Here is a 27,731-nt window from a genome sequence, read left to right as displayed (position 1 = left end):
ACACGACATCTCTAACTTTCAAAACTAACAGCCTCTGCTGATGCTGTCATTTGCGCTAATTAGCAAATGTTAGCCGGCTAACATGCTAACCAACGTTGTCATTGTGAGCATGTTAGTATACTAATGGAAAATGAGGGGAAAAAAATGAATGAATATAAATAAACAAGGCAGATCACACATTTTATTTAATTATTAACTGTAAAGGGATTAACCTCCGTTCATATTAACTGGTAATCACTCTTAATTTATGTTATGCAGTCAGCTGGCAGGAGGTCAGCGTCTTGCCTTCGGACATGTTGCCTGTTGTGGGAACTGAGATCTAACTTTTGGGTTTTGTCTGTGGTCTCTGACGCCTCGCTCAACTCTAGTGTCAAATGTGTTCCCATGCATTGGTTCTAAACTGTTTCACGGATGCTTCGCATTTCTCAGCAATCATACTTCCATAGGAAAGCATTTCCCAGGACGGGATTGAACAATTTGCTCAGATATAACTCTTTTATGGCTGCAGATCATATTAAGTGGGAGGTTCTTTAGCACTTCATAGTTGCATAGGAATGTTCCACCAGGAGGAAATTAAAATACGAGGGGAAAAGAGCTAATCTAAATGGTAATTTCTTTTGATAGAGGCACCTTGACTATTTTCTTTTGACATTTTAGTGACTGGGAGAAAGAGCCAAGCGTATAAAGTTAACTTCTGTCAAGATGTTTGAGTACCAAATGCTGTAGATTGAGAATGAGCTGCAAGAACACAATACCAAACTAACCGTTATGTCGTTGTTTGCATGTCCTTTAATTAGATGACCAGCCAGGCCTGATGACATCCGATTCACATTTACTTCCTGAAGGTATGTTTTGCTTAAGTCTGCTTTGTTTACGTGATTGTTATCCGGGATAACAGTGAAAACCAGGTAACCTAGATCAACAGATGCATAGTTCGAAGGTAAATTCAGGTGTGATTGACAATTTACCCGACACAATCTGAATTGTCCAACTGCAGCAAGCCTCAGCCGTTCTGCACCCATCAATAACCGACTAATTAAATTGGTGAGTATCATCATAGTACAGAGGATTTGGAAAATTCATATTGATTGATACACTTAAATTGTGCAATGCATAGCTGGACATTTGGCAACAGGAAAGGCAGAGGACCGTGAGCACAGTTGTGCGTCAGTGAGCTATACAAATACAAAAATAGCTAAATTGGTTCCTTCAAAATTGGATACAAAGATTTATACAAATGAAGGATAAAAAGTGGCTAAAAAAAAACATTTGGTTTTTTTTCTACGTTGGCAAGTGAGTCTACCAATTGCTCTTCATTTGCTCAGAACTTTGGCCAAGTTGGTCCTGATAGCATCCAGGAAGTCCAATGTGTTCACATAATGTTCATTCAGCTTGCAGCTGCAAGATGAAAAGTGCAGGGGGTTTACATTTGTAATGAATTATCACAATCTGTCCTGATGTTAAAACATTGGTAACGGTTGCCTAAAAACATAACTTTACTGAGGAATCTAAAAATATAAACCTACTTGGCCAAGCCATGGATGCAGCCTGCAAGGTCCTTGGTCATCACGCCGTTCTCCACAGTTGTCACACAGACTTCTTCCAACGTCTGGCAGAACCTGGACAGCAACAATGCAGAGCGACACATTATTTCGCTGTAAAATTGCGGAAACATTATGCTGCATGAGTAAATGACATTAGATAACGCACTTTATCAAATCAGGATTTCCGTCCAGTTTGCCTCGGTGCGCCAGTCCTCTGGTCCAAGCGAAGATGCTCGCGATGGGGTTGGTGCTGGTTGGTCTTCCCTGCAAAGCGAGGACACGGTTACGTTTAGTTACAGAACGCCAACATGTCTTGTGGTCGCTTTGCATTCAGATTCATTGATGCCACTGTGGATAGGGATGTTAACGTCGCTGCCTCTCCCACCATGGACGTAAGGAATGGATTTCCTGGGTATATAAAAGGTTTAGTATGGTGAGTCTCGTCTGTATGATCCTAAAGGACTTGCAACATAACCTGCACCAGCATTTACTGTTCATGACATTGATCACTTCTGCTTTCAGACTCATTGTAGCTCTGCTGAAAACATCACTAAATGACTGAGCCTGTGAGAAAATACTCACCTGAGAAATTATCTAGAAATGTGACACAAGCTGCAAAACTGTAGTTAATAGTTTCTACACTGAAACACCTGTAACCTGCAATTCACTTTAGTTTTGCAATTCAACAATCATATTGACACAATTACAGCTCAATTTATCATCAAACATACAGAATAAAACATTTAATCATGCTTCCTTTTACATATTTTACTCAACTGAGTCAAGTTGCAACTACTCAACACCTGCAATTGAATACTGATAAAATATAAAACGTTTTTTAAAAGCCTTGGTCCATCATCATTCCAAGAGCTCAGTAGTCTGAACAGTTTGCATGTTGGACAGTTCAAAATAGGTCGTAATATATACGGAGAATCACAACTTCAACTACAAACTTTGTCCTAAAACTAACCTCAAACCAAGTCCCAGCCCTGAATGAGTCCCAAAGTAAAACCTGTCCCAGCGGTGTGACCCGGGGGCTCTTACCCTCTGGTGTTCGCGGTAGTGCCTGGTCACAGTGCCGTGGGCGGCCTCGGCCTCGATAGTCTTTCCGTCGGGGCACACTAGCACTGATGTCATGAGACCTAGAGAACCAAAACCTGGACACAACACACAGAAAACCCCGGCATCACAAGGCAATCGCGACTGACAAAAACAAGCCCACACAAAACATAATGCGTCATTGTGACTGTGTGGCCTTCGCTGAGCGAGCGAGGTAATACAACTGCCGTCCCACTTTTAAAAAGGGAAAGGTGCACTCACCCTGAGCCAGAATGTCTGACTGCACATCTCCATCGTAATTCTTGCAGGCCCAAACAAATCCTCCAGAAGACTTCAGGACCTGGGCCACCATGTCGTCAATAAGACGGTGCTCGTACCAGATCTTCAGCTTGTCAAACTCTGGCTGGTAGTCCCTGAAAAAGACAGAATAACGCATTATGTCTCCTGACCAGTGACCTGACCGTTCCACATTAAAATTGTGGTTTGATCACCACATGAAATTGGGAAGAGTCAGCTAAATAGTTAATTCCTTGAACAACCCAATGCAGTACGTCTGATTTCTCATATGTCCAGAATCTTACCTCTCGAAGATGTCTTGGAAAATGTCTTTGAAGCGCCCGTCGTAGGCCTTGAGGATGGTGTTCTTGGTGCTCATGTACAGAGGCCACCTTTTCTGGATCGCATACTGGAAGCAGCTGTGAGCAAACCCACTGATGGACTGTGCAACGAAAATGAATCCAGATTTTAAACATAAGAAATCCCAACTTTACATCAAAAAAAATATAAAAACAATGCACTCCCCAAAAACTATTTTGTAACAAATCAGCTTTAACCATTTATAATATTGCATTGATTTTTTGTGGATACTAACTCAACAACAAGCCCTTTCTTACCTCGTCAGTGTTGTACATTCCCAGCCCACAGCCCCCAGCGGGAAAATCATACACCTCCCACTCCCTCGGCTTGCTTCCATCGGCTGGGGAAAACACCATCTTGAACTTGCCGGGCTGGTCAACGACAAAGTCTGTGGCCCTGTACTGTGAGATTAAACATATCAAACCTGGGCTGTGAGATTGTTCCTCTGTCAGTTTGGGGGAATCTTTGGAAAGAGCAAAAAAAACAAAAAAAACCCACACATTGGCATCCCTTACCTGATCGCCAAAAGCGTGTCTGCCGATTGTTATGCCTTGTGTCCAACCGGTCACAAGACGAGGGATGTTTTTACAGAGGATTGGCTCACGGAAAACGGTGCCTCCCAAGATGTTCCTGATGGTTCCATTCGGACTTTTCCACATCTTCTTCAGCTTGAACTCTGGAAAAAAAAAATATATATGCATTGAAAAGTTACCCAAAGAACAGATCCAGAACAGTTAAGAACTCCTAAAGAACCGAAAAGGAAAAGTATCATTACATGTATTCCTATTAACATACAACTGATTGCATTACTAATGCAGCTATTGGTTGAAAATGGACTATACTGCAATGCAAAACACTTGTGGTGACCAAACTACAGGACTACAATTCCCATGCATTCTAGCAAATGAATGGAGTCGGGTGTGAACAATTTGAAGCTGGAGACGCAGACGAGGGACAGTTGTCATCCGTGTAACGTAAACCCTCAAAGACGATTTAAGTTTGCCTATCATTTTAATTGGATAAAATCTTCGTGAGGCCTACTTTCAACCTTTATTTATCTTGATTAACCCCACGAGACATTCCAAAATAACCTGAAAGAAGGTGTTGAGAATATATATATATATTTATACAAAAGTGGCTTTTAGAAGGCAAGTAGAAGGAAGCCGCGACAACTGTTGTTTGACGCAAAATTAGAATAGCGTAGATAGCACAGGTAGCGTATAATTAAACACAATGAGTCAAACTCACCCTCGACGCGGTCCTCGTCGGGGGTGATGGTGGCACACTTGACAGCCACATTGTATTTCTTCGTTGCCAGAGCGGAGTCGATGGTGACCTGGTCGTCTGTCTGGTCACGGTAGGGCAGACCCAGGTCAAAGTACTTCAGCTCAACAGCCACATTGGGCAGGATGAGCTGCACAAGAAGAGCCGTTGATGTGTTATTTGCACCAGGGCAACACACTGCACAGAAACCACACAAAGAAACGTGCACATATGCAGTCTTTCTGATGATTAAAACCCATTCAAAGGTGTCTTTATACATGAAAGTCTAAATCATTTGATTTACCTTCTCTTTGATGAACTCCCAGATGATGCGAGTCATCTCATCGCCATCCATCTCCACCACCGGCTGGGCCGCCTTGATGCGCTTTGTGGCATCTGAAAAGTTCAGTTATTCATGTTTTACAATGTTAGAAAGAAAAAAACTTTTATTTGTATAACATTGTTTGAAGAACAAAAACAGTCAGTAAATCAACATACACATTTGGTCAAATTAAACATCAAACATCTTCTTGAAATGCTGAGCCAGAATAAACACACATATCCTTAACAAAAACATAATTCAAGATTATTTAAAGTTTGTCTCAGTCAAAACTGCTGCTCTGTTTATCTACTTAACATTCACTTAGCTGCAGGATTGCCTTGCCTTGTGTACACTTCTTGGTTCCTGAATTAATTGTGGCTTTTGCAATTTGAGAAGGAGCCTTCAAACTCGCATCCCAGTGGGAAAGCTCAAGGAGTGGAGAATATCTCGAACATGACATGTGACACTGTCTGATCACCAGACAACCAACTGATGACACACAACACACCTGCATTTGGTTTCCTTAAGGCTACTGTAGTCACGCAGTTAATGAGCGCTCTGGCCAGGCATTGTGTCCTTGGGATTTTATGACTGCTTTGATAGCAGGTTTCACCTGGCAAGCCCTTTTAGTACACGACACACACGCGCGTGGACTCATGTCAAGATTTATTTTAGACTTCATAAGACTACTTTGTGCTGAGGCCTAAATACATATACAGTTTCACCCGTAGATGTATACAACTAATTGCTCTTCTATTCTTCACATTATATTCAGTATGATAAAGCTTTTTGTAAGTTTCTTACAACAACTATTGTGTTGTTTTAACTTTCTGTTCTGCCCTGAGTTTTGCAATTTGGTGCCAAATCCAAAACACCGAGTCTGTTTTCAGGATCGTATGTATGATTCAGTGACGGCACTTTGCCAATCGGCAAGATCGACCACGTAGGCTACCGGTTTCCACTGATGCCTACCATTTATTGAGTAGTGCTCATTCATAAAACACGCACACGCAGCCAGGTGACCACATTAACGCTGTCAACCTCACCGGAAATGTCAAAAAGACTTACAGTTCCTCTGTTGCAGCCGGTTATGGCAGACGGCGGCCGGTGAGAGCACAGCGGGGGTTCGCGACAGTGCAGCGGCTGTACTTCTGGTCACAGCCGTCAGAGCTTTGAGGTAACCCGCCATGTTTACAGGAACTGATTAGTGTCGCGGCCACAGACACAGCGCCCTCTTTTACTTATGAATGAACGACAGACAGGTAGAGCACGGTTACGATCCGACGTTGGTGTACACGTCAGCTTGGATAGAGCACGCTTTACTCTGATTGGCCAGAAAAATCGGCTCTGGGCCAATCAGCATGAAGTATGCTCGTTGACGTAGCCGACGGTGAGCTCGGCGTGGGTTTAAGGTCACTTCAACCCGTCTTCCTTCTTCCTCTTTTCACAGCAGCCTGTAAAGGTGGAAGTATGCTTGTTTTCTCACACTCTCAGTGGTGGAAGAAGTAGCCGAACTGAATAATTTTACTTGGCTAAAAGTAGCAATACCACAGTGTAGAACTACCCCATTAAAAGTGAAAGTAAAAGCATTCAAAATGTTACTCAAGTAAAGTAGCCTCTACGAAAGTATTAGATTCTAAATACTGGCATGCTTAAAGTACCAAAAGTAGAAGTGCTCATGTTGCCGCTGGTAATGGTGGAGCTCATTTTAATGAATATACTGCTGGATAGCTTGTGAATTTCCCCCTGGAGATCAATACCGTTTTATCATAATATTTAATTAATAACACCTAATTTATTTGTTGATTCTATTTTTTGTGATATTAACTTGCAAAGTAATTGGTGTCTTAAATTATGTTCCATGTAAAAAAAAAGAGTAAATTATCTTTAATTGTGACACATTGTGCACCCCAGCAATTAAACCACTGCATTTAACCCATCCTTGTAGAAGCCACTATGGCTATGCAGAACTCGAGGAGCAGTTTGGATGTTTGGTACCTTGCTCAAGGGCACCTCGGCAGTGCCCAGGGGGTGAACTGGCAACTTTTGTTAGCTACCAATCCACACTCCATACCTTATGTGCAGGAACTTGAACCGGAAAACCTCCAGTTCCCAAGCTAAGTCTCCACGGACTGAGCTGCTGCCGAAATGAATGTAGTAAAAAGTACAATATTTCCATCAATAAAGGAGTGGCGTTGAAGTGTAGCAGAAAATGGAAATACTAATGGTAAGTACAAATAGCAAAAAATTGTACTCGCGTAAATGTAGTTTCTATCACTGCAAACTGTTGCATGAGGTGTGAATGTATTGAAAGAGAGAAGATATTCATATGTAAGGACAACAATCTTATTTTAATAATACAATTAAAATTTAAAATCCACTTTACGTGAAGCTGGATCTAAGTTGGCACCTCCATACACATTGTGCCAGAAAATAACAAAATTGCTCAAAATACGAATCACAATATGGCAACGTTAAGAAACTGGATTTTCATCTTCACCAAAAATGTCTTTCTTCCCAATTTTATTGAAATCTGTTGACTGGTTTTACAGATAGGACTGCAAGCATCATTTTGTTGTTGAAAAAGAAAAGCCATAATCAGTAAACATATCTCTTTATAAAATAACGGCTGTATAATTCACAAGAGTGAAAACTGAGAATCCAATCAGCAACAGGATGGCATGTAACAGACCAATTAACAAAAAAATAGTAAACTTTCAATTTGGTGGGAAATTAAAAGAAGATTTCTGAAGGCACCCAAGGGGATGAGGGAGACAGAGCTCGTACACCTCACATTTTTTCACACATAAATTACGGTAATAATAAACATAATACACATTATAAAACAACCTACATTCAGTAACAACTGATTCATCACAACATCTTGTGTAATTACCGAGTATCCAGAAGAAAACCCGTGACTGTCATTATTAACAGACATATCAAACTAAACCGGCTTTGTGTTGCACGAGAAAAATATAATAAATAAGCTGCGCAAGGTTGAAAGGTGTCAATCTCGTTTTCAAAACAAATCAGCAGAGACATAAAAAAGGCACTCACAAGTTTGTATGACACTTGGTGAGCAGGAAAAAAATAAAAAGGCTTCCCAAACTATCCCTTTCAACAAAAAAGGTCTGCTGAAAATACGACAAGATGTGTGCTAATCTCCAAATGCACTCATGTGTTCACATTGACACGGTTCATCCCGTCTTTCTGAGGGCACATCAACACTACGAGTTCTAAGTGGCGGCTGCCACGGAGCCCTTCCTCTCACTGAAGAAGCTCTTGAGCATCATGACTTGACCGACGCCGATAACAAACAGCAGGACGGTTTCTCCGACGGACCAGTAGGTGACCCGGTCGAGGAGATGGTCGGCTTTTGTGCGGTCGTGTGCCTCTCTTAGCCTGTACCATGTCTGCGAGTCGGCCACCGTCTTCAGGACCTCATGAATGGCGCCGCAAGACGACTCCAACTGAAAAGTAGAAAGATCAACGCAAATCAAATCGAGAGCAGAGGGAAATGGCGTGGGGCAACGTGTACGGCAGAAGGAGGGTCACATATATGCAGACACTATCCAAAACTGCTCCTGAACAGATTCACTTCGAACAATCCTGTCTGTAGTAAAGCATTAAATACACTATAACTAGGGATCTACACATGTGGGCCGATAAGGGGAAGCTGAGTTTTATTCGGTGTTCTGATAAACTGTAATGATGTCAAGCATAGAAACTGACTGAAAGGGGGGCGTTAACAAACCTGAGTGTTTTATGTATTGTGGGGTAAGGAGAGTACATTTAAATACATGGAGATAAGATTCAGCCATGGTTAATGGAATATTTGCAGTACACGGCGATACTTGTCATCTTATACTCTTCCGACTTTGTATTGCAACAGCAACACAGCAATGTCCCTCAGGATAAATGAAGTTTCATCTTAAGTTAGAACATCTCTGGCTCCACCTAGTGGACTTTAAACTGTCCCACCTCTGAAACTAAACCGACAGTGAAACAGCAAAGGTTTTGCTGCACTTGCAATCGCCTCCACAGCTGATTACTTACAAAAGACAACATTATTGGCAAATACTGTCTCTTTAACCTGGCTCATAATGTGGACACATGGATTGTTGTTTTCTTCTTGTCATTGTGTGTTTTCTGTGCACCTGCCAACCAGGAAGTGTTTTCAAGTGTTTCAAAATCAGGAAATAATACTACACAGTATGAAAACAAATCCATAAACCTAACTTTAAGGCAAAACAGTGGATTCAGTGGTTCTCTGAACACTTTATGTGTTTAAGCGTGGGCCCTTTGAAGGGTTTCCACTGCAGCAGACAGAGTGTGAGCACCTTGTTCCTCAGACTTACCTGAGTCAGCGCTGAAGATCCAGTCATGGTCTGAATGAGAGGTTCCTCATCTCCGTGGCGGAAATCCAGGTACACAGTTTTATGTGTAAAAGTGGAGAACTCATTGCTGAAGCAGACCTTGTACACCCCCACCATAGCTGTGGTGTGAGAGAAGCTGTCATACTGCTTCTTCTTCTCATTGTACAAGACGTTGTTTAGAGGATCGGTGACGAAGCAGTCCACATCATAGTTGCCTCCTGCAATGACCTGAAAGAAACCACTCATGTAAACATGTGGATGACAGAACATATGCATGCCAATACAGTTGTGCCATTGTAACATGATGTTTTGTTGTGACATATGGATTGTGCAAGATTGAACCGGCTCATACTGGTTATGCAGCAAATGGAGCAAACCAGTTAGGTGGGTTACTTTTGGTAAGAAAACACATTTCACCAAAACTATTTTCCCTAAGTTTAAGTGTGTGATAAACTACAGGTAACGGAATTAAAGAGAGCTAAAATATAGTTGGCGCAAATGGACATTTTGAAATGATAAGAACCAGAACGAGAGACAGAACAATTTACGAGCTTAAAATATACAGAACTTATGCAGCATCTTGTAAACACACACTTGTGGAAGTGATGAGGCTTTTTTTTCCAGAGTAACTTACTTGGAAGTCTATTTCAAACTTCACGTCTTTGTCTACTTCCTCGTAAAAACATTGCTTTTCGTTGTCAGTGAGCTCAAAGGTGAGCTCGGTCCCAAACACCACAAACACATGCAGCAGCAGACAGCTCAGTCCCAGGCACAGCATCGTGAGAGCGAGAAGAAACACTGAAGAGCTGCAGACAGTGTAGCACTTGGGTGATGCTAACAGGTTTGTATCTCTGACGTGGCACGAGCAGGAAGAACTTCCGGGGCAGGTTTGTTTATTTTATGTGAAAATAAATAAGCCCAATGTTATCACACTTAAATATATTGTCAAACACGACACACTGTAACTCTAAATGTGAGTCAACCTGTTTTTAAACAAGTTAAAGCCACGAGACGACACGTTGTTGCGATACATCGACACCGGTGTCAGAGTCAGAGCCGTTTATCTAATCCAATCAGAGCACCAGCCGGCATGAAGTTCAGTTTTCAAAATAAATGCCAACTTGTTTTCAAGTAAGGCGGTACACACATTACATTTGCTTTTACAAAAAAAATACATATTTTAAGAAGTAAAAACGGAGTTTTTGAAAGTCTATTTATGAGTTATTTGTTTAGCAATGTTATTTTCAAGGATTCATATAAATGTATCCTGCATTTAAAATCTATTTAACTAAAAATACAGAAATATATGTAATGCATTTACAGATAAACATGCTGTTGGTTTGTTTAATCTATAAAATGAATGAAATTAAATGACATTTTAATTCACAAACTGATCATGTTTTGCATGTAGTCTTGCGTTGAAACAGTGAAGCGGTTCAATAATTGTAGTGAAGAGTATTTGCATCAGTAGTGGAGTGGAAATATAAAGGAGCACAACATTGAAATAATGAAGTGAAGCAAAAGTATCTCGACATTGTATTTGGGTGCAGTACTTGAGTACCTTCCACCACTGTTGTTTTGACAAATTCTATTTCCCAGTCGTATAAAATAAAGAACAATGATTACGATATGATTCATTTTAGATTAGATCGATTTTTTTTGTTACTACAGCAGCATTTATAGATACAGGCAAAGCAAAGCAATGACAGAGTAAAACAATATTAAATATAAAAATGCACAATATATACAATAAAATAGAATAATATTAAATGAACGAATTAAACAACAGTGCAAAGATTTAACAAACAAACAGTGTAACAGTGTTATAGTTGTGGAATTGATTTGGCCAGAGGTGATTTATTGGAAAGTCTCATTGCAGTGGGCAGGAATGATCTGTAATTAATTTGATAAAATGAATGAAAATCAAAAATATGTCCTCAATCCAGATCACTGTAGAAGTGAACACTGCGGGTGATGATAGGCTGCTTTCATTTCCTTGGGCCTGACATGATATTTTCATTGTGAACAGAGACAAAGCAGCAGCAGCAGCTTATGTCTTAAACAAGAGTCTTATTCTGAAAATCCCAGTACACCACGCCTCCACTTCCGCACAGGGAGTTGTCTTTAGGAAGAATTGTCACCTTTTTATACAGTTTGATAGCATTTGCTGTGATGTCATCCAACGAGGAGTGTGGTGTTATTCTAAACAGGACGGTGTTTACTATTAATTTGTGATTATTGTGATTATTTTTCCACTGAAGCTTGCAGTTATTTAAATTGGTTAATCATCAACAGGCTAAAGTATGCAAAGCTACGCAGAGACAAGCGGGCACTTTTTAGAGAGTCATGCGACCGCTCTCGCTGTTGCTGTTGTTGCAGGTAAATACATTATTTTATCAGAAGGATGTTGTGAATTGTAAGTTTCCTTAAATGTCAGCGCAAGGGCAGGTGATCATTACCAGTTGCTGATCATGTAGGTCATGGTATAAACTCTGCAACACATCATTCAGGAAGAACCAGTTTATTTCATTATAACAGAGGCATTCATTGTGGCTGCTCAGTGAAATAGCTGCTATAATCAGAATAGTGAAGTATTTCACAAATATAAAGATAATTTTAGTATCATTCTCACAAATGTATAAATACGCCTATCATAATCTCTTTGGATGTCGAGCCATATCTGAAATACCAAAGCAGGAGTTAAATTCGATATATGTATTCTCCTGCAAAGGTATGTGTTTTACCGACAGCTTTTCATGTCACATTAACAAGAACCAAGACTATAAAGAAATACATTTAAACCATAGAGGAAATAAAAAAATTGATAATCACAACAAGGTATATTACACTGCATTTGATATTAACGTTCATGTTTGTTTTTCTGTCAGGGGCAGGCATACTGGCCTTGCGCAGGTGGCTGGCTGGGGGAGTGTGTCGGAGCAAGGTCAGACTGGATGGGAAAACAGTCCTGATCACAGGAGCCAACACTGGCATCGGGAAGGAGACGGCCCTGGATATGGCCAAGCGAGGTAAGACCCTCACCTTCTGTAAAGGTTGTTAGTTGTGATGTTTTGTCGCTTTTTGTGCAGCACTTTGTTACTATCTTCAGAGTGGCTTTGGATTGACCTAAATTCCCTGCTACATTGACTACTAATTCCTTACTACTTCCACTAGTTTAACTCTTGAACACACTGACCCTGTTTCTTATTATGTCAAGGAGCCCGAGTGATCCTAGCCTGCAGAGACCTCACCAGAGCCTGCATTGCGGCTGACGAGATCCGGCAGCAGAGTGGCAACGGCAACGTGGTGGTAAAGAAACTGGACCTCACGTCACTGCGGTCTGTCAGGGAACTGGCCAGAGATGTCCAGGAGAATGAGCAACGTTTGGACATCCTCATCAACAACGCAGGTATGTTGAATTCACTGCAGGAAAAGTAATACAGTACTAATACATATAGAGGTGCAAGCAAAACTTGGGGTGGGGACAGAATAAGTGCAAACTTCATGACATACTGTTTGATTTACACTTCAAAACAAAAAAAACACATCACAGCTTTAACAACCTGTATCACAATAAAGTGGAATAAAAATAAAGCATCCTATATGTTTCATATGAGCAGCTGATTTGTATGGCTGAAATTGAGCTGGCTGTATTTATTGACTTATGTTTTTAGGCCAAAAAGTCACCTCAGTTTGGGGTCAACTGATGGTGGACCAAGAGGTTGTATCTTAAGTTTTTATGTTACCTTTATCTGTTGATTTTTAGGTGTCATGATGTGTCCTAAGTGGAAGACTGAGGATGGCTTTGAAATGCAGTTTGGTGTCAACCACTTGGGACATTTTCTCCTCACCAACTGTCTTCTTGACCTGCTGAAGAAGTCAACTCCAAGTCGCATTGTCATCGTCTCCAGTTTGGCACACGAGAAAGGTAAACACGATACTTTGTACTTTTTCTCCATCAAATCTACTTCATAGTGAGAAATTGTATCTCTGACGTTTCACACCCCTCTCTCTGATATTACACTTTGGTTGGATATGACAGATACAACTTACATGACTGGATTTCAAAATGTAATTTCTGCTTAAGGACTACACTGGATTGTTTCTTGCAGGCAGCATAAACTTTGATGACATCAACCTCGATAAAGACTACCATCGCGAGGAAAGCTACAGGCAGAGCAAGCTGGCCAATGTGCTCTTCTGCAGAGAACTGGCTTCGAGAATGCAAGGTAGGGCCCAGTGCATGCTACTTCACACTGATACGCTGTTGATCAAAAAAGTTATCATCAATCAGATACAGCAGAGGGTTAAGTTGATGGGACAAAAATCACCTCACACTGTCCCACTTTTTTAATTTTCTCGAATTAACACAAAGCCTAAATCTCTGTATCTTTTGTTTTTGCTTTGGTGTCATGCTTTGCATTTGATTTGATGGATCTCCCTCCCTCTCATTAGACACTGGTGTGACAGTGTACAGTCTTCACCCTGGTGTCATCCGCACCGAGTTGGGCCGCCACTTGTTCCCTACTTTAGCTCTGTGGCAGAGGATCATATTAATGCCACTCCTCATGCTGGTCAAAAGTCCCCACGCTGGAGCTCAGACCAGCATCTACTGTGCTGTGGACGAGAGCCAGGCCAACTCCAGTGGCCTCTATTACAGGCAAGTACATCTGCAACAACACCCCCCGGACTGTGAAGATAAACTCTATGAACTGAGTTCATGTTTGCATTTGTCTGGAATTCAGTCGACAATTGCAGAGAATGTCAATTAAAGAATAACTTATGGCTATTAGCAACTGTGCTTCGTCAGTTTAGATTATCAGACCACTGTATCAGACTCTTAGACTCTTCTCCCCCTACTTTACTTCCTCATGCAGTGACTGTGCCCCCAAAAAGCCGGCACCACAGGCCCTGGATGATGCTGCAGCCAAGAAGCTGTGGGACCTCAGTGCTTCCATGGTTGGTCTGCCTTAAACACAACAGCCTGCTCCTACTGCTGGAGGCAGCTGCCCCGTTTACACTGGTGAATTAACCACAGCTAGTTATTGTGTTCTATATTCTATTGCGTAGGGGCATTGCATTGATAAAGATTTGACCTGTTTTGGGTCTGAAAGATTTGCCAAAGTTTTGCACTATTTAATCTCAGACTCCAGTCAGTTGTGTGGATATTTAAACTTAGGCGTATTGCTTCATCTTTATATTCTGCAAATGATGCATTATTATGTTGAGCTTTATTGTATATCTGTGTTATGCTGCTATGTCCTTATCAAAATTGAGGCAATGCTCGTTTTTTAATTGACCATTTTGGCTGATTGTCATCTGGTTGTATGCATTTGGGGGCGTCTGTGGCACAGGAGCTAGAGCGGGTTGTCCTTTAATCACGAGGCTGATTGTTCGATCCCCGGCTCTTTCTGTTCATATATCGAAGTGAGCGAGACACTGAACCCCAAGTTGCTCCTGATGAGCAGGCCAAGGCCTTGCATGGCAGCTCCACTCTCATCAGTGTGTGACTGGGCGAATGAGCGGCAAATATTCAAGCGCTTTGTCCAGTAAAGTAGAAAGGCTGAGCAATGGCTTTTTTAACATTTTTATTTGGAATTCTAAAATGTCTACTTTTCCAAGAGAATTTTAAGACTTCAAACTGCTGTTTTTATTCATTTCAACAATTGCCGACATACAGTACAATTATTGTATCGTTTTTTATGATTAATTCTGTGTCAAATTCAATGCAGGACATTAACAGAAAACATGTAAAGCAAGTCGTACATTTTCCTAAGAACTACTAGAAAAGGTAGAAGACAGTTTGAAGCGTTAGACTGTCGTCGTAGTAGTGAAGTGTTGTATGAAGGCTTGGACGTGACCTGTTGTGTTGGCAAAGGTGAAAAGATTGTTGCACTTCAGAAGAGAGAGGATCCTCCACCAGGTGTAGAGAGGGAGTGGACGCCTCGGGAGAGCGCAGTTAGGAAGCAGCCAGTAGAACCATAAGACTCGTCAGCTTACCGCGTGTGTGTGTGTGTGTGTGTGTGAGCGCGTGTGTGTGGATGCTGTTTGTTGTATCAAGGTTTGTTGCTTTCGTTCTCTGAGGAGAGAATTCAACTTTGTTATCCGAACAAACTCAAAAAGAACAAAGTGTACAACAGGGAACCATCAGCAATGTAATCATTTCTGCAATAAATGTGTGATTTAATGTCTGAAATTATTACTTCGTGGCAGTTATTTACTAGTAGGTTCAGTAGCTTAAACTCTTAGATATATATATATATATATATATATATATATATATATATATATATATATATATATATATATATATATATATATATATATATATATATATATATATATATATATATATTCATGGCAGATTGATGGCTGTAAATGAGGAGGAAAACAAATATCCACAACAATTTGAAACTACCCATTCAGTGAGCGGAAAGTAAGAACCGAAATGCCAAGGCTGCATGTTTGTAGGTGTGAAAATCATGTCAGTAAATTGGCATGCATCATATATTACTCACCTAGTTCTCCAGTTGCATCGTCATGCTTATGTCATGCCATATCATGTCAGGGTGTTCGAGTTCACTTTTATCTCACTGGTTTCTAAAATGAATGTCAGGAGAACTGATTCGACATGCGACATACTCCCGCTGACGTATAAACTGTGTTTGTGCACAATAACTGTCTTTAATCGATATGGATCATACTGATAATGTCAAAACACTTTCACTCACTTTTTTTTAAATAAAAAATAAATAGATCTTGCCTGAAGCACCTGTCATAAATATGACTGAAAACCAGGTGTGCTCAGAGCTGCCCGGAGGGAATCTATGTTAATATTCTGCTGTCTCTCATTTTATGGTACAGAAGCGCAAAACCAACTTTACCCTTTTCAGTCCATGGGTGTAAAGTACAGCCCAATGTATCCAGCACTAAATCATCTAAAAAACAAATCAGAAGATTACAATGCAACCTAAACGTTAGTGTTAGTCACTCACTTCACATACAGCTCTTATTTTCTTAACAACTCTTCAAAATGCAGTGAATTCCCTCTGAAAATGAAAACAATAGCAAAAGCAAACGACTAAAGCACAAAAGCCAATAACAGCCTTCGACACGATCAACAATTATACATCGAATGACTTGAATTACCCCAAGGCTCTCTGACTCAGATGTCGTCCCTTACAGTGTCTGTAGGTAATGTCATGCACATGCCCTTATCAGTTCTCCGTCCAACGGACACAGAATCTATAGCTGGGCTGGAAAAGTGATAAGGAGATGTGAGCGACCACAGTACCACAACAATTGTTCCAGTCTCCAGCAAACTGTGATGGAGGACCTGTTGTTCAGGGAGAAAAGTGAGAGTCCTGAAAGGTGTGAAAAGTCGCCATCCATGGACAGCCTGGAACTGCCGTCCCTTCCCTCGGGGTCCTGGTCCAAAGAGAGGCGTTTCGAAGTCGGAGCAGATGAGATCTGTATTTCTTTCACTTCCATCCTACGGTCACAGAAGAGGTAAACTCATCTCTTTTTCTGCCATCTCTGCCAGCTGAAAACCTCACGCAGCGAGGAACTAGTCAAGCTTCAACCAGTCAGAGTGGGTTCCTGCAGCAGTGGCCCCTCGCTGTTTGACTGCTGACAAACTTTTGAGACACACCCCATTGATGAGTTTTATTTGACTGCAGCCCCGCCTGGCTCGGAGGGATTTCTCTGCTGCCATTGGTTAACGCTCACAACTCACCATACCTGCCCCCTGGCTCTTGTTATCCAGAGCCAAATAGTTCTTCCAGCTGTCAATCATGGGGAGATCAGCCAGTGGGATGAGAGAGAGGCCAGGCGGGGTGTGTTCCCCACAGGTGTGGTTGAGAAGCACATTCCAATATGTACATACCTGTCGGCTCCTCTGGTATTCAGCTGCTCCTAGAAGGTCCTCTGTTGACCACTCGCTCTCCTCCTCATGGGGGCCCATGCACAGGGAGAAGGAAATAGCTCCTGTTTTAGTTGCACAAACAAATGCTGTGTGTCTTCAATTCTTTCTGAAAGCACACCACTTTATTTACAGCGCTGTCCCATTCTGGAGCAAACCTATTGTTTTACTACATCATTACTGGCTCATGATCAACATGTATATCACCAATGCAGTCACTGTAAAGGTAAAGTAAAGGCTTGAAGGCTGTTTGAAGTGTAAACTCATGGGAGTCACTGCAGCCGACCTGTGAACTGTGTGAGTAGATGCAGTAAATAAAGGCAGCGCGATGTTTTTACATTTTGCAGAGTATTCCAGGAACCACAGACTTACATCGTCGTATCTCATTTCATGATACACCCCGATATGTGGAGTCAGTTAGCGCACAGGTGCAGGCAGTGGCATGTGCCCCCCCCCCCATCAGATCATCTGTGCCTGTTTTCTCCCTCTGGAGATCATAAAGCCTTAACGAGAATGTGTGAAGTGGAGGGTTGTGCTGTTTGCTCCCTCTGTCTCTTTCTCTGTTCGAGGCATTTTCTGTACGTCTTTCTCGGTCTTCATCTCGCTCACCTTCTTCGTCTTGCGGTGTATCCCTCGCTCTCAATTTCTTTCTTTCAGAGTACAGAGACAAACGGTGTGTGCCTCAGGCAGGTGCGGGAATGTTTGCAGCATTCACAGGCCTAGAGCAGAGCGGTGCGGTGCAGCCCATGCCGTGATTACCCTTTTGGACGAGTCTGTGCATGTGTCGAGCTGTGTCAGAGCAGCCAGAGTGACGAAGCTCCTTTGTGTCACCAATCACTTACCTACAGTATAGTCTAGCTGTAGCTCGCATCAGATGCTGCTTGTTTTATTTCAAAAGAATCCTCTACTCAGGAACAGGCCTGTGACACATTTTGTGCCCTTTGACAAGAAGAAACTGGTATTTTTTAATTTATTATTTTAAGACATATCTGATGCTCGGGGTCCTTGAGACCCCGAGGCCTATTTAACAGCTCAAAAGATATACTTAGCATTGAACCGTCATTGTTTTTTCTACGTCAACAAAAATCGAACATTTTGGAGACCTGCTCTCTCATGATTCTGCTTGTTGGTGTTAAGAGAGAGAGAGATGGCGGATCGGGATCAGGATCAGGGGTGTCTGTAAGAATTCCAGGGCCCGTGCTGGGAGGAGGATTTTTACAGGGTTGTTAGAGGCGTTCGGGGCCCTACGGCTACATTCTGTCGCCAGGGATGAAGACATTGTCGAACGAGCACAAAGACAACAGGGGCGGTGCTGAGTCAGCTGCCCTCCTGGTTTAGCGCACGCTGCGCTGCTCCGGACTCTTCGCCGCACGGTTCCCATCAGCTCCTCAAGTCAGGAGTCACGAATACAACGTTCCGATTCAACGAAGCCGATTTTAATATTCTGACTGCTTCATTTAAACAGGCAAATTTAAAAGCACAGCGGCACAAAATATAAGATGGAAGAAATGTACTCCTTCATACAGAGACTGGTGCATGATGGGAACTAAAGATGGATTTTAAATGTTGGCGATTGTCAACTTTGATTACATGTATTTTCAAATAAAATCGAGTCCCCAAACTCCTTTATAATAATGTTGTACACTTAGTACTTTGAATTATAATTTTAGATTTGAATATATGTCACATCGATAGGCACACTAGGAAGAAAATGCGGTTAAAAATGACACAAATTAGGCTTTTGAAAAGTTGTTTCCTCTAAAATGCCATGGAGGGGCAGTGTAGTTAAAAAGAACAACTGCTTTGTCAGCTTAAACGTCTCATTTCAAGATTCAAATAAAAACATAATTGAGTTTAGTTTCAAAAGGAAATCAATGAGGTTTTGAATCAATCTCTTAGTTTGTCTTACCACCATTTAAAGTTGTTGAATCTTTACTTTTTACTTGAAATATTCCTCCAAATTATGCCGTGCAGCCTGAATGTGCAGCCCTCTTCCGCATGGTTTGACATTCTACTCTTGATATTTTGTGATGTCTTAGCATACCATCCGGAGAGGAAGGGCTGCAGCCGTCTCTGCTGGCATTGTTGTCGATTATTTAGTTGAGTTCCTCTTGTCAGTGTGAAAATCTGGTGCTAAGCAAACAGGCGTCTGCCTCTCTTTATCCAGTTCCGGAGTTTGTGGGAAAATCCGACGCCGGGGCCACTCATGTGGACCAGAGGAGATCTGCTAAAACATCTTCTGTCCCTCACTGGGATTAGTGCGCACACATTCCTGGGCCCTCTGCTCGGCGGCTCCCACCACTCTGCTTCACGCTGCTCACACGTATTAGTGTCCATGTGTGCGCATTCACACAGGAACACTCAGGTATGTAAGCATGCATTCAAAGACAATGACTTGTGGTTCAAACGTCAACCTGACATACTCTGAATGGCTATAGCAATATATTAATCCACGAGTTCACATGACAGAAAACGAAAACAGTCAATCCAGATTTTAAAAAGCTTTATTTCATGACTGCTGTACACTAAACTGATGTTGGGTTAAAACTTAGTAAATGAGAGAAAACACCAATCAAGAGCCCATAACTGCAGTAGTGCAAACAATACAATATTGTTTTCCTCATCTTCAAGGTTCTGCCATAAAATGTCATGCACTCATCAGACGCAATGTTAGGTTGGGCCAGGCAGCGGGGGAAGTACCCCCTGGCGTGTCGAATCCTCCCCTGGGTGGACTCCAGTGGAATGTCCCCGCATGCTTCCTCCAGCATTGCACCAGGTTTTCCACCGTCTACACCAGGCCAGAAAAAAAAACCCGAAACTATTTATTGATCCTGAAATTCGAAATTGCCGTTTCGTGTTTGGACCTGGAGAATGGACTGCTAATTAAGTTCAGGTGTGATGGCTTAAGTCCATTGTCCTAAAAGGCAGTCCTTGCTGGATGAACACATCATGCTACAACCCGTGTTCATGGAAGTGTAGGCTGGTTTCAGAGAGCACATTTCACATGTCACTGTTGGTGAAGCTCAAATCTCAATATTGACATCAGTGATGTTAAAACAGGTTCATCTAGCTGATACTGTGCATGTTGGCTCACTGTTCCATGACTTGCTGAAGTTGAATAGAACAGATGTGGTTCAGTCAGCAGTCCTGAGCTAATCATTCACGTTATCAGTAACTCCTGTGCTTTTCCTACGATGACAAGTCAAAATCTCTGCAGTGACAACAGGGTTGATGTTAGAGGGATGTTAAAGAGTATAAGTCTGTAAGCAGGGAAGTTATACTTTTGGGAAATTACCATTCTTAATGGTTGCTAAAAATGATTTGATAATTTTGCGCATGAAATTCATTTCAGAGGTCGTTTCTTTTTCGAAAATATTTTATTCAGAATTTGGCTCCATCTCAAAGTGAAACTGCAATCAAAACCTTGCAATCACTTTTTCAAAATGGCATTTTTGCAACAAAATGATACACACATTCACACCCAAGGGTGGTTTGAATTTCAAAAGCAGCAACAACGCACTGATGTACTTCATACAAAACACTGCTGTCTTTGTACTGTGTATACCTCTTTCATTTTCTCATACACGCTTCTGTGTAAGACTGTTCCAGCGCAGTACATCTACTCACATTTCAAAAGAAGAAATATATACAAATATAGCTTTTAAAAAAAATGTAAATTCAGGTTTTTACAACAACAAAAAACACAAAGGACAGTAGAATGACATTAACCGATACAATATGCCATCTGTTAAGTTCTCATCCACATCACAAGCAATGTCATCCCCGCTCCCTTCTTTGTTCTTGTCCTCCTGTTCTAACGTCCTCCATGTTTGCAAGTTCTCACAAAAGAGGTGGGCTTACCTGAGGTCTGTAGTGCGAAGTGTTTTCATGTGTGTTCGTGTGGTGGTGCGTGTTGCCAAATCAGGTTTGCATTGTTTTCCCAATGATTGTCTGATATTTCATCTGTTGAACGTGTGTGTCTCATGTAAGAAACAGTGTGTAGTGGTTTGTAAAAAGTGTGTTGCAGAATTGCAAACAAAGAAAATGTCTTTCTACTTTTTGTTTAAGACATGGTTGCAAAAGTTTTTGATACTCTTGTCTGAGCATTCACTTTCAGTGTGTGAGCAAAAGCAAAAAAAATGTATTGATTGAAAAAATTGTGACATAGATGACAACAGACATTTTGTTCTCCTTCTCGACGCCGCTGTCTTTTGGATGCTACATGATCACCTGGTCACATTCGTATTTCTCTCGCTGCAAACGTTTTTCTGCACTGACCCAGTAGACTGTTTTCAAGGCAGACGTTGTGACTTGTCATGGCAGCAAATGCACAGGTGCAGCTAACGACTTTAACGATGATTCCAACTGAGTGTCCGTTATAGCAAATAAACGCACAATGGCTCTGAAACCAGAACAGACGCATCATGAGGAACATTCACCAGCTGAACTGCAAACTCAGGTTTTCTATTCACAGTCATCACAAACTTCACTTGGGACAGCAGAGCACTTCACTTACCCACATTTCCATTGTTTAAAGATTTGAATTTGGATAGTCACTGGCCTTTAATCTCGTCCTTCATGTGTCGTTGCCTGTGAGACATTTAGGTACATGCGCTCACATATTCGGTTGGGATCCCCGAGCAGACCAGTGAGTTTTTCAATAAACTCTTGCGATGATGCAACATGTCGTTCTGTGGTGTAATGAGTGAACGTGTCCTCCTGGTATTCAAAGCGCTTTTATTCATTTGGAAGGAGAAGGACACATAAGGAAGGCCATGCCTCAAAATGAAAAGTAGGCTGCTGCAATTATTTATGGTCCATGAATGAAAACGTCAGAGTGAAGCCACACAACGCTCAACAGTGGCCTCTGTTGTGAGACATTTCCAATCAACTAAAAGGTAAGAGAGGCATCTGAATGAACTTGATATTACGCTAGTAAACTTGGTCTCAAGCAACAAATCTGTGTGTGTTTATATTTCTATTTGAGGACCCTATTTTCTACATGTTACATTTTGATGAAACTTGTCCTGATAAAGCCTCATGTCATGATGAGGCAGCTGTACAATTATCTCTCAAAAGAGAGTCTGATTGTGTCTAGAGTACAAGCAAAACTACCCAGGACACACTGACATATTGTTGGTCCCAATTTTAACTCCTATAGTAAGATTTATCTTAACATTTTCCTTGTGGCTGTATTTACTGTCACAGAGATTGATGTGTACATGACAAAATATAAGCTCCTTTAGCTTTTGCCTGTTTATAATTGGTTTTGAAATGAAATGCAGGTTTATATGAAAAATTGTCAAAGACAAAATGTTACATTAATCATAATCTTGTATCATTGAGTTTATTTTGGAGCATGCATAACATTTTGGACGTAAGGTTACCAACATTACAGCACCAATGTGGTTAAAACTGTGAATGTTTTTTTTTTATTTTTTAAGTGAACTCAGTATTATAAAGAGATAACAATAAAAAAAAATGACATCACATCACTTGGATCATCACTCTAAATCTTCCTTTGTGCCTTTTACTGAGAGCTGTAATTTGGATGATGTGTTGTTCTGCTCTGACAGACTGAGATCGGCACAAGAGACAGCGAATGCTTCGACAAAGGGGCGTGTTGGACTTCAGACACTCCCTCAACACATTCATTACCAGCCCTGATGTTTGATCATCTGATTATCTCTGTGTAGTGAAGTGTGAAAATATTTCACGAATTGACTAAATATGTTTACTAAGTGGGAAGTAAGGAAAGGCCGTTGGTCTTATCTCTCTTTCTCTGCTGCATCTTTATATCCATGCATCCAGTTCCTGATGAGAACCAACTGGACCCGATGAAAGTTGAAAGGATTGACTTCAATTTCAAAATGTCTTGTGTTAAATGTTAAACACAACTTTCAAAGAATATTGGATTCAACTTTTGTCACGTCACTGTTCAAACTACTTTGAAGAGGGATTTCTACATATTTGCTCAAGGTTTGGTTTTGTACAAAGACAAACAAAGCACATTCACACCCACAGATTAAAGTACAGAAACACACTTATACCTGCTGTGCTTGTGGTTCAGTACAGTTGGTGCTGATCTCCGGATGGAAATAAAGGCTACGGCGATATAAGACATTGTTGTTTCTATGTGAAGGACGTGCATTTTATGACAAACAAGCAGCCATGTGGACATTTGAGTCTGTGTTTGGATATAACAATCAAACACACTTAAGCATGCAGTTCTGTATACAGGAGATCATTCAATAATCATGACTTTACTTGAACCAGTGGAGTTGCACTTGATTTATCGGCTGAAACGTTGTAATTCTGTGGCTGATTCCACACATGTTGTCACACGCGATCCTTGCGTTTCTTATCACTTCCAGACAGTCCTCGTTCCACTTTGACAGGCTAAACAAGGGGCAACAGATATAGAACACAGAAAATAAACATTAGAAAAATAGCAACTGCACTCTTTAGATTCACAGTTTTTTATCATGTGCACTGTAAAAAATGTTGATTCTAATGACAATCATAAACATTAGCAGCAAGATAGCAGCTTGATTCCCAAGTAACTGAATTAATTATCGTTATGTCACCGTGTGGGAGAAACAACACAGTACAAGCTCCAGTTTTGAGCATGGAGAAAGTGATCTGTAACCTGATCAACCTCGCTGGGACCTGAGCGGATGCGAAGCACCACTGAGCTGCTGCTGCTGCTGCTGCTGCTGCTGCTATTGCTGTGCTGTGCTACACCCCTGCTTTTCACTGAAGGGTGAAATGTGATCATGGAGGGCTGCCAGCACACATCAGGACCTGGCAGTTGAAATGGCAAGGCCAGCAAACTGAGATCTAACGCGTCTCCACAGTCACTGTCAGCCTGTGAACACTAGAGGGCAAGCACTGCATCTACTTTGATAATGGATTCTGTCTGGCCCAACAGTGAAGACACATCTTGCATAAAAACATATGGAACTGAGAAAATCAACTGGTCATTTTCAGTTCTCAAAGCTTTTGAAGTGATAGAAAACGCCTCCTCAGTCTACAAGAGTCAACAAGAAGAGACAGACCGGATCAGGAGACGCTCAACATGTTGTATTTGAATCTGGCACACAGTGTTTGTTCAATAGGTCCCTCATGTCCACACGTTTTGAGAGACGTGTCTTTTTTTTTTACAAGTTAATTTTGCACCCCGACCATCTGTACCCTCAAATGTACTCAAAAGTGAGTATCCCAAATGACCAGAATAGGCTTTAGAACACTTTTTTTGGGCAAAATATTCACTTGAAACTCATTTTTCAGTGGCCCCGATCGTCTGCCGTATCATATATGAAATATGTAACACCGTAATCATTTGACAGGCTCTGCAGAATATTTGTGTTGAATCCACTTGAAGCTCGAGCTGGAGACACCTGCTCAGTGGCTGCCTCCGGACCTCCGGTGATATTGCAAATCGACCTTCTTTTGTTTTACTGCTTGGCCTTCTTAAAGACCTTGCCAGTGATTTTCTTGCTTTTTCTAAAATGATCTTCAGCCTGGTTTCTACATATTTTAATGGTGTAAATAAGTTTTCTTTCAACATTTTAGAAACATTAAAAAAAGAAAATCAAAGTTAGATTAAAATTAAATAAATGTCAATATCTGAGTACATATTTTCTAACTTTTCGAATTTTTTAACATTTTGCCTCGTCCAAATTTCAAAGACAACACACATTGGCCTCTCAGTGTTCCTACTTCAGGCACCTTCATGAGGTTTGCTTTCATTTGTTAATATTTTGAGACATCTGTCTCTGAAATGTATGACCCCATCCTAACACAGTGTGTGTTAACGACATTTTGTTTTGTGGGGCTTGCAGCATTGAAAAAAAAATGCAATTTCTGTAACAGAACATTCAGGACCAATGTGTCATCCAACAAACAATGCAAGTATTGCTTTTGAAGGAAGTAGACCTGAAAACCGTTGACAAATTCTGCGGTTAACCCAGAGAGTAAAAACAGTTAACTTTCATTTATCTCTTTAAGCAGCAACACAAACATGTCTGTATCTTTTCCTGAACCACATGTTTTCTGCTTCATCCTCGCTCAGCAGCCCGTGTCTCTTCTCTCTGTGTGAATGGTGTCCGTGAGGTCCGTCCTGTCTCCAGGTCTCCGTGGTACAGAGGAGGTTATGTGAGTGACATTCTATCAGCTCTTTCTCGATATCTTCTCTCTGATATTACACATTGTTCACTTCATTTACTTAGTATTGTACTTATGATATAGACAGTAATTATACTACATATTAAAAATACCTTTACATTATAATTTCTTAAAGTATTTATTTGTAAATATTTTATCATTTAAAATACCGTAACTAATTTAATTAGAATATTAACACTGTTATTCCTTTTCCCCCATTGTTCCTGTTTCGTTACTCATACTGTGTGTAATGTATTAAGTCCCTCTTAAAAACAATATTGTTAACTCCTTATTCCTTAACCTCTAGTCTTCTTCCCCTCTACTTACTGTATAGATTTGGAAAATGTGTCCGATCTTACATTTGTATTTGAATGTGATCCGTGGAGTTAACTTAGACTTATACCGCACACTACACACTGCTTTAATTAAACCTCAGTTCAACTGTTTGGTATAGGTGTTACCTCTACCTTATCAACAGTGACCTCTAGTGGCAGTACTAATTCCTACAAGACACAACAGATGAGATAAGGGTAAACAGCTGCATATTAAACTACAGCTTGAAGACACAGCAGTAAATTGGCTGTGACTCATTTCCCACAAGTGTTGAGCTATATTTTGTTTTATTTGTCCAGTTGTACCACAGCTGGCCGACACTGAGTCAGCCTGTTCTACTTCTGCCGGGACTAGATGCTGATCTGGGATGTGTAGAGAGGTTATCCCTATTTTCTGAAAAAAGTGACAATGTGAATTGTCAGCAACTCGCTGTCTTTATTTGCTTTAACTAGTTTGACATGGCTGTATGTCATCTAAGACAAGTCCTGTCAAAAGGAGTTAAAGTCAAAAGGTTATTTTATATCAATGAAGTATGTTCTTTCTCAGCAAAATAAAAAAACATGGATTATTATATATTCAGTGCTCTATATACGGTAGCTTGTTAAATTCAGTTTCACAATTTAAAAAAAACGACCCCGAAGGAGTAGGATGATATGAAAGATGAATTCAGCATGCCCCCAGAAGTAATCTAATTATAGACACAAATGAGTTACCTCATGCATTGTTAAAAATATAAAAAACATTTTAGCTGCATATTATTAATTATATAGGTATATAGCCTTGAACTTGCTATGACACCGCAAGAAGGAAGGATTTTAACAATCTGCACAGATCAGACGAACAATTCCTCCAGTTATGTCGGCCCTCAGCACTGCTCCTATTCCAGTTCATCAGTGTGTTCATGCACGGTTGTGCACTGCAGGCGGTGAGTGCCAGTTCTGCTGCAGTTTTGAAACTAATAGAGGCGTACTCTGGGAGGTTTATTAGTCCCCCTCTCTCGCTCTGTCTCTCCTCAGGGCATGGCAAAAGCAACTGTGGAGAGACATCGCCACAAATAGACTCTCTAAATATGGAGGCCTTCAGTCAAGAGAGAATGCATGATCGAATATTGGGCCTCTCCACCAAACAGCTTCTATAAAAGGAACAAGACAGAAGAGAGGCTGAACGGTTGATGACACTTTGTAATGTGTGTATGTTTTGAGTGTTTGTAGCTGAGTCTGAGTGTGGGGCACGTGCCTGCTTGCAACTGTGTGTGTATCGACAGTAAATGTGCATCATCTGTGCTTGTGAGGCTACAGCTTTGCCAGCAGATCTCAGATAAATGTCTCATAATAATCATAATGCAGAATTGACATGCTGGGATGTTGTCCACCACGGCAGTATCTACCATCAGGGTGTCGCGCTTGCATGTTCAAAGATGAAATAAATATGAATGGGAAAGTCCCATTACCAATTTATCTGCATGCCAACTAGATTGCAGCAACAAAACAATCACCCGTCTTCAGCGCCATTGCTTTATTGATCATTATAAGGCCTATGAAACGTTTTGGCCACAAGCTGGGAAACACAATTTTTTAGGAAACAGTTGCCCATTTACACATTGAGTTGATGGGGAGCAACATAACCATTCATTTGGAGTCGTGTTTCTGTCAACCGGATAAATACAAGTCAAATGTTCACTTTCTTATCGCTCTTCTTTTGGTCTCCACCTCAACCCCTGCGGTAAATATTTTGGCTGCTAAATGCTCCTTGTGTTCACATACAAATAGTCATATGATGCGTTGTTGACACAAGAATATTGATTCTAGCTGCTTTAAAGATGCACTTTTAGCCAAAGTCTCACACAACAGTTTATACACATTTCTTTAGGGGTTTTGAGCAATTGTTACAAATTTCATGCAGTTGTGATTAAGGAACAGTTTCACCGCACGTGACCCCTGGAGCAGAAGGAGTTTGAGTGACTCAATGACATTTTGTCTGCTGAACTGAGGACCCTCTGGACTGTTGGTTCCTCGCATGCCGTAGTGCTGCAATGCGCCATACTGACCTGCAGTTGACCTTTTGCTCTGACTTTGTGTTTCACACGCTGTAGACACTGAGCAGCTGGA

General features: G+C 41.1%; 3 protein-coding genes across 3 annotated transcripts; 1 reads left to right on the top strand and 2 right to left on the bottom strand.

Annotated features, from left to right (window-relative positions):
• Nucleotides 1–159: 159 nt before the first annotated feature.
• On the bottom strand, nucleotides 160–6,110 carry LOC306792785 (isocitrate dehydrogenase [NADP], mitochondrial-like). Its single transcript, XM_079290090.1, has 11 exons — nucleotides 5,893–6,110; nucleotides 4,807–4,898; nucleotides 4,488–4,653; nucleotides 3,755–3,915; nucleotides 3,497–3,640; nucleotides 3,185–3,321; nucleotides 2,865–3,016; nucleotides 2,589–2,701; nucleotides 1,711–1,808; nucleotides 1,527–1,619; nucleotides 160–1,398 (listed from the first exon to the last, which is right to left on the bottom strand). The coding sequence occupies exons 1-11, from the start codon at nucleotides 6,011–6,013 to the stop codon at nucleotides 1,314–1,316; spliced, it is 1,362 nt and encodes a 453-aa protein (XP_079146216.1). The 5' UTR covers nucleotides 6,014–6,110; the 3' UTR covers nucleotides 160–1,313.
• A 1,046-nt stretch (nucleotides 6,111–7,156) lies between these two features.
• tmed3 (transmembrane p24 trafficking protein 3) lies at nucleotides 7,157–10,084 on the bottom strand. The gene is made up of 3 exons (XM_079290545.1): nucleotides 9,838–10,084; nucleotides 9,186–9,431; nucleotides 7,157–8,297 (listed from the first exon to the last, which is right to left on the bottom strand). Exons 1-3 carry the CDS (start codon nucleotides 9,979–9,981, stop codon nucleotides 8,064–8,066), a joined length of 624 nt encoding a protein of 207 aa, XP_079146671.1. The 5' UTR covers nucleotides 9,982–10,084; the 3' UTR covers nucleotides 7,157–8,063.
• Nucleotides 10,085–11,340: 1,256 nt separating this feature from the next.
• LOC306796361 (retinol dehydrogenase 13-like) lies at nucleotides 11,341–15,339 on the top strand. The gene is made up of 7 exons (XM_079295243.1): nucleotides 11,341–11,582; nucleotides 12,092–12,232; nucleotides 12,421–12,612; nucleotides 12,970–13,131; nucleotides 13,316–13,432; nucleotides 13,659–13,863; nucleotides 14,081–15,339. Exons 1-7 carry the CDS (start codon nucleotides 11,507–11,509, stop codon nucleotides 14,175–14,177), a joined length of 990 nt encoding a protein of 329 aa, XP_079151369.1. The 5' UTR covers nucleotides 11,341–11,506; the 3' UTR covers nucleotides 14,178–15,339.
• Nucleotides 15,340–27,731: the final 12,392 nt, after the last annotated feature.

This window comes from Melanostigma gelatinosum (assembly GCF_949748355.1).
Source record: "Melanostigma gelatinosum genome assembly, chromosome: 2".
Taxonomy (NCBI): domain Eukaryota; kingdom Metazoa; phylum Chordata; class Actinopteri; order Perciformes; family Zoarcidae; genus Melanostigma; species Melanostigma gelatinosum.
The sequence above is the reverse complement of the archived record's forward strand: the minus strand, read 5'-3'. Positions and strand labels throughout refer to the sequence as shown.

What these genes read in the sequence shown, in the direction of transcription:
- LOC306792785 (XM_079290090.1), bottom strand. Translation starts at nt 6,013, where the DNA reads ATGGCGGGTTACCTCAAAGCTCTGACGGCTGTGACCAGAAGTACAGCC. An exon ending in GGAAATCCTGATTTGATAAA is followed by an intron (nt 1,620 to 1,710) that starts GTGCGTTATCTA and finishes GTTGCTGTCCAG; the next exon opens with GTTCTGCCAGACGTTGGAAG. An exon ending in TGCATCCATGGCTTGGCCAA is followed by an intron (nt 1,399 to 1,526) that starts GTAGGTTTATAT and finishes TTCATCTTGCAG; the next exon opens with CTGCAAGCTGAATGAACATT.
- tmed3 (XM_079290545.1), bottom strand. Translation starts at nt 9,981, where the DNA reads ATGCTGTGCCTGGGACTGAGCTGTCTGCTGCTGCATGTGTTTGTGGTG. An exon ending in AGTTTGAAATAGACTTCCAA is followed by an intron (nt 9,432 to 9,837) that starts GTAAGTTACTCT and finishes GGTTTCTTTCAG; the next exon opens with GTCATTGCAGGAGGCAACTA. An exon ending in GATCTTCAGCGCTGACTCAG is followed by an intron (nt 8,298 to 9,185) that starts GTAAGTCTGAGG and finishes TCTACTTTTCAG; the next exon opens with TTGGAGTCGTCTTGCGGCGC.
- LOC306796361 (XM_079295243.1), top strand. Translation starts at nt 11,507, where the DNA reads ATGCAAAGCTACGCAGAGACAAGCGGGCACTTTTTAGAGAGTCATGCG. An exon ending in CGCTGTTGCTGTTGTTGCAG is followed by an intron (nt 11,583 to 12,091) that starts GTAAATACATTA and finishes TTTTTCTGTCAG; the next exon opens with GGGCAGGCATACTGGCCTTG. An exon ending in CCTGGATATGGCCAAGCGAG is followed by an intron (nt 12,233 to 12,420) that starts GTAAGACCCTCA and finishes TATTATGTCAAG; the next exon opens with GAGCCCGAGTGATCCTAGCC.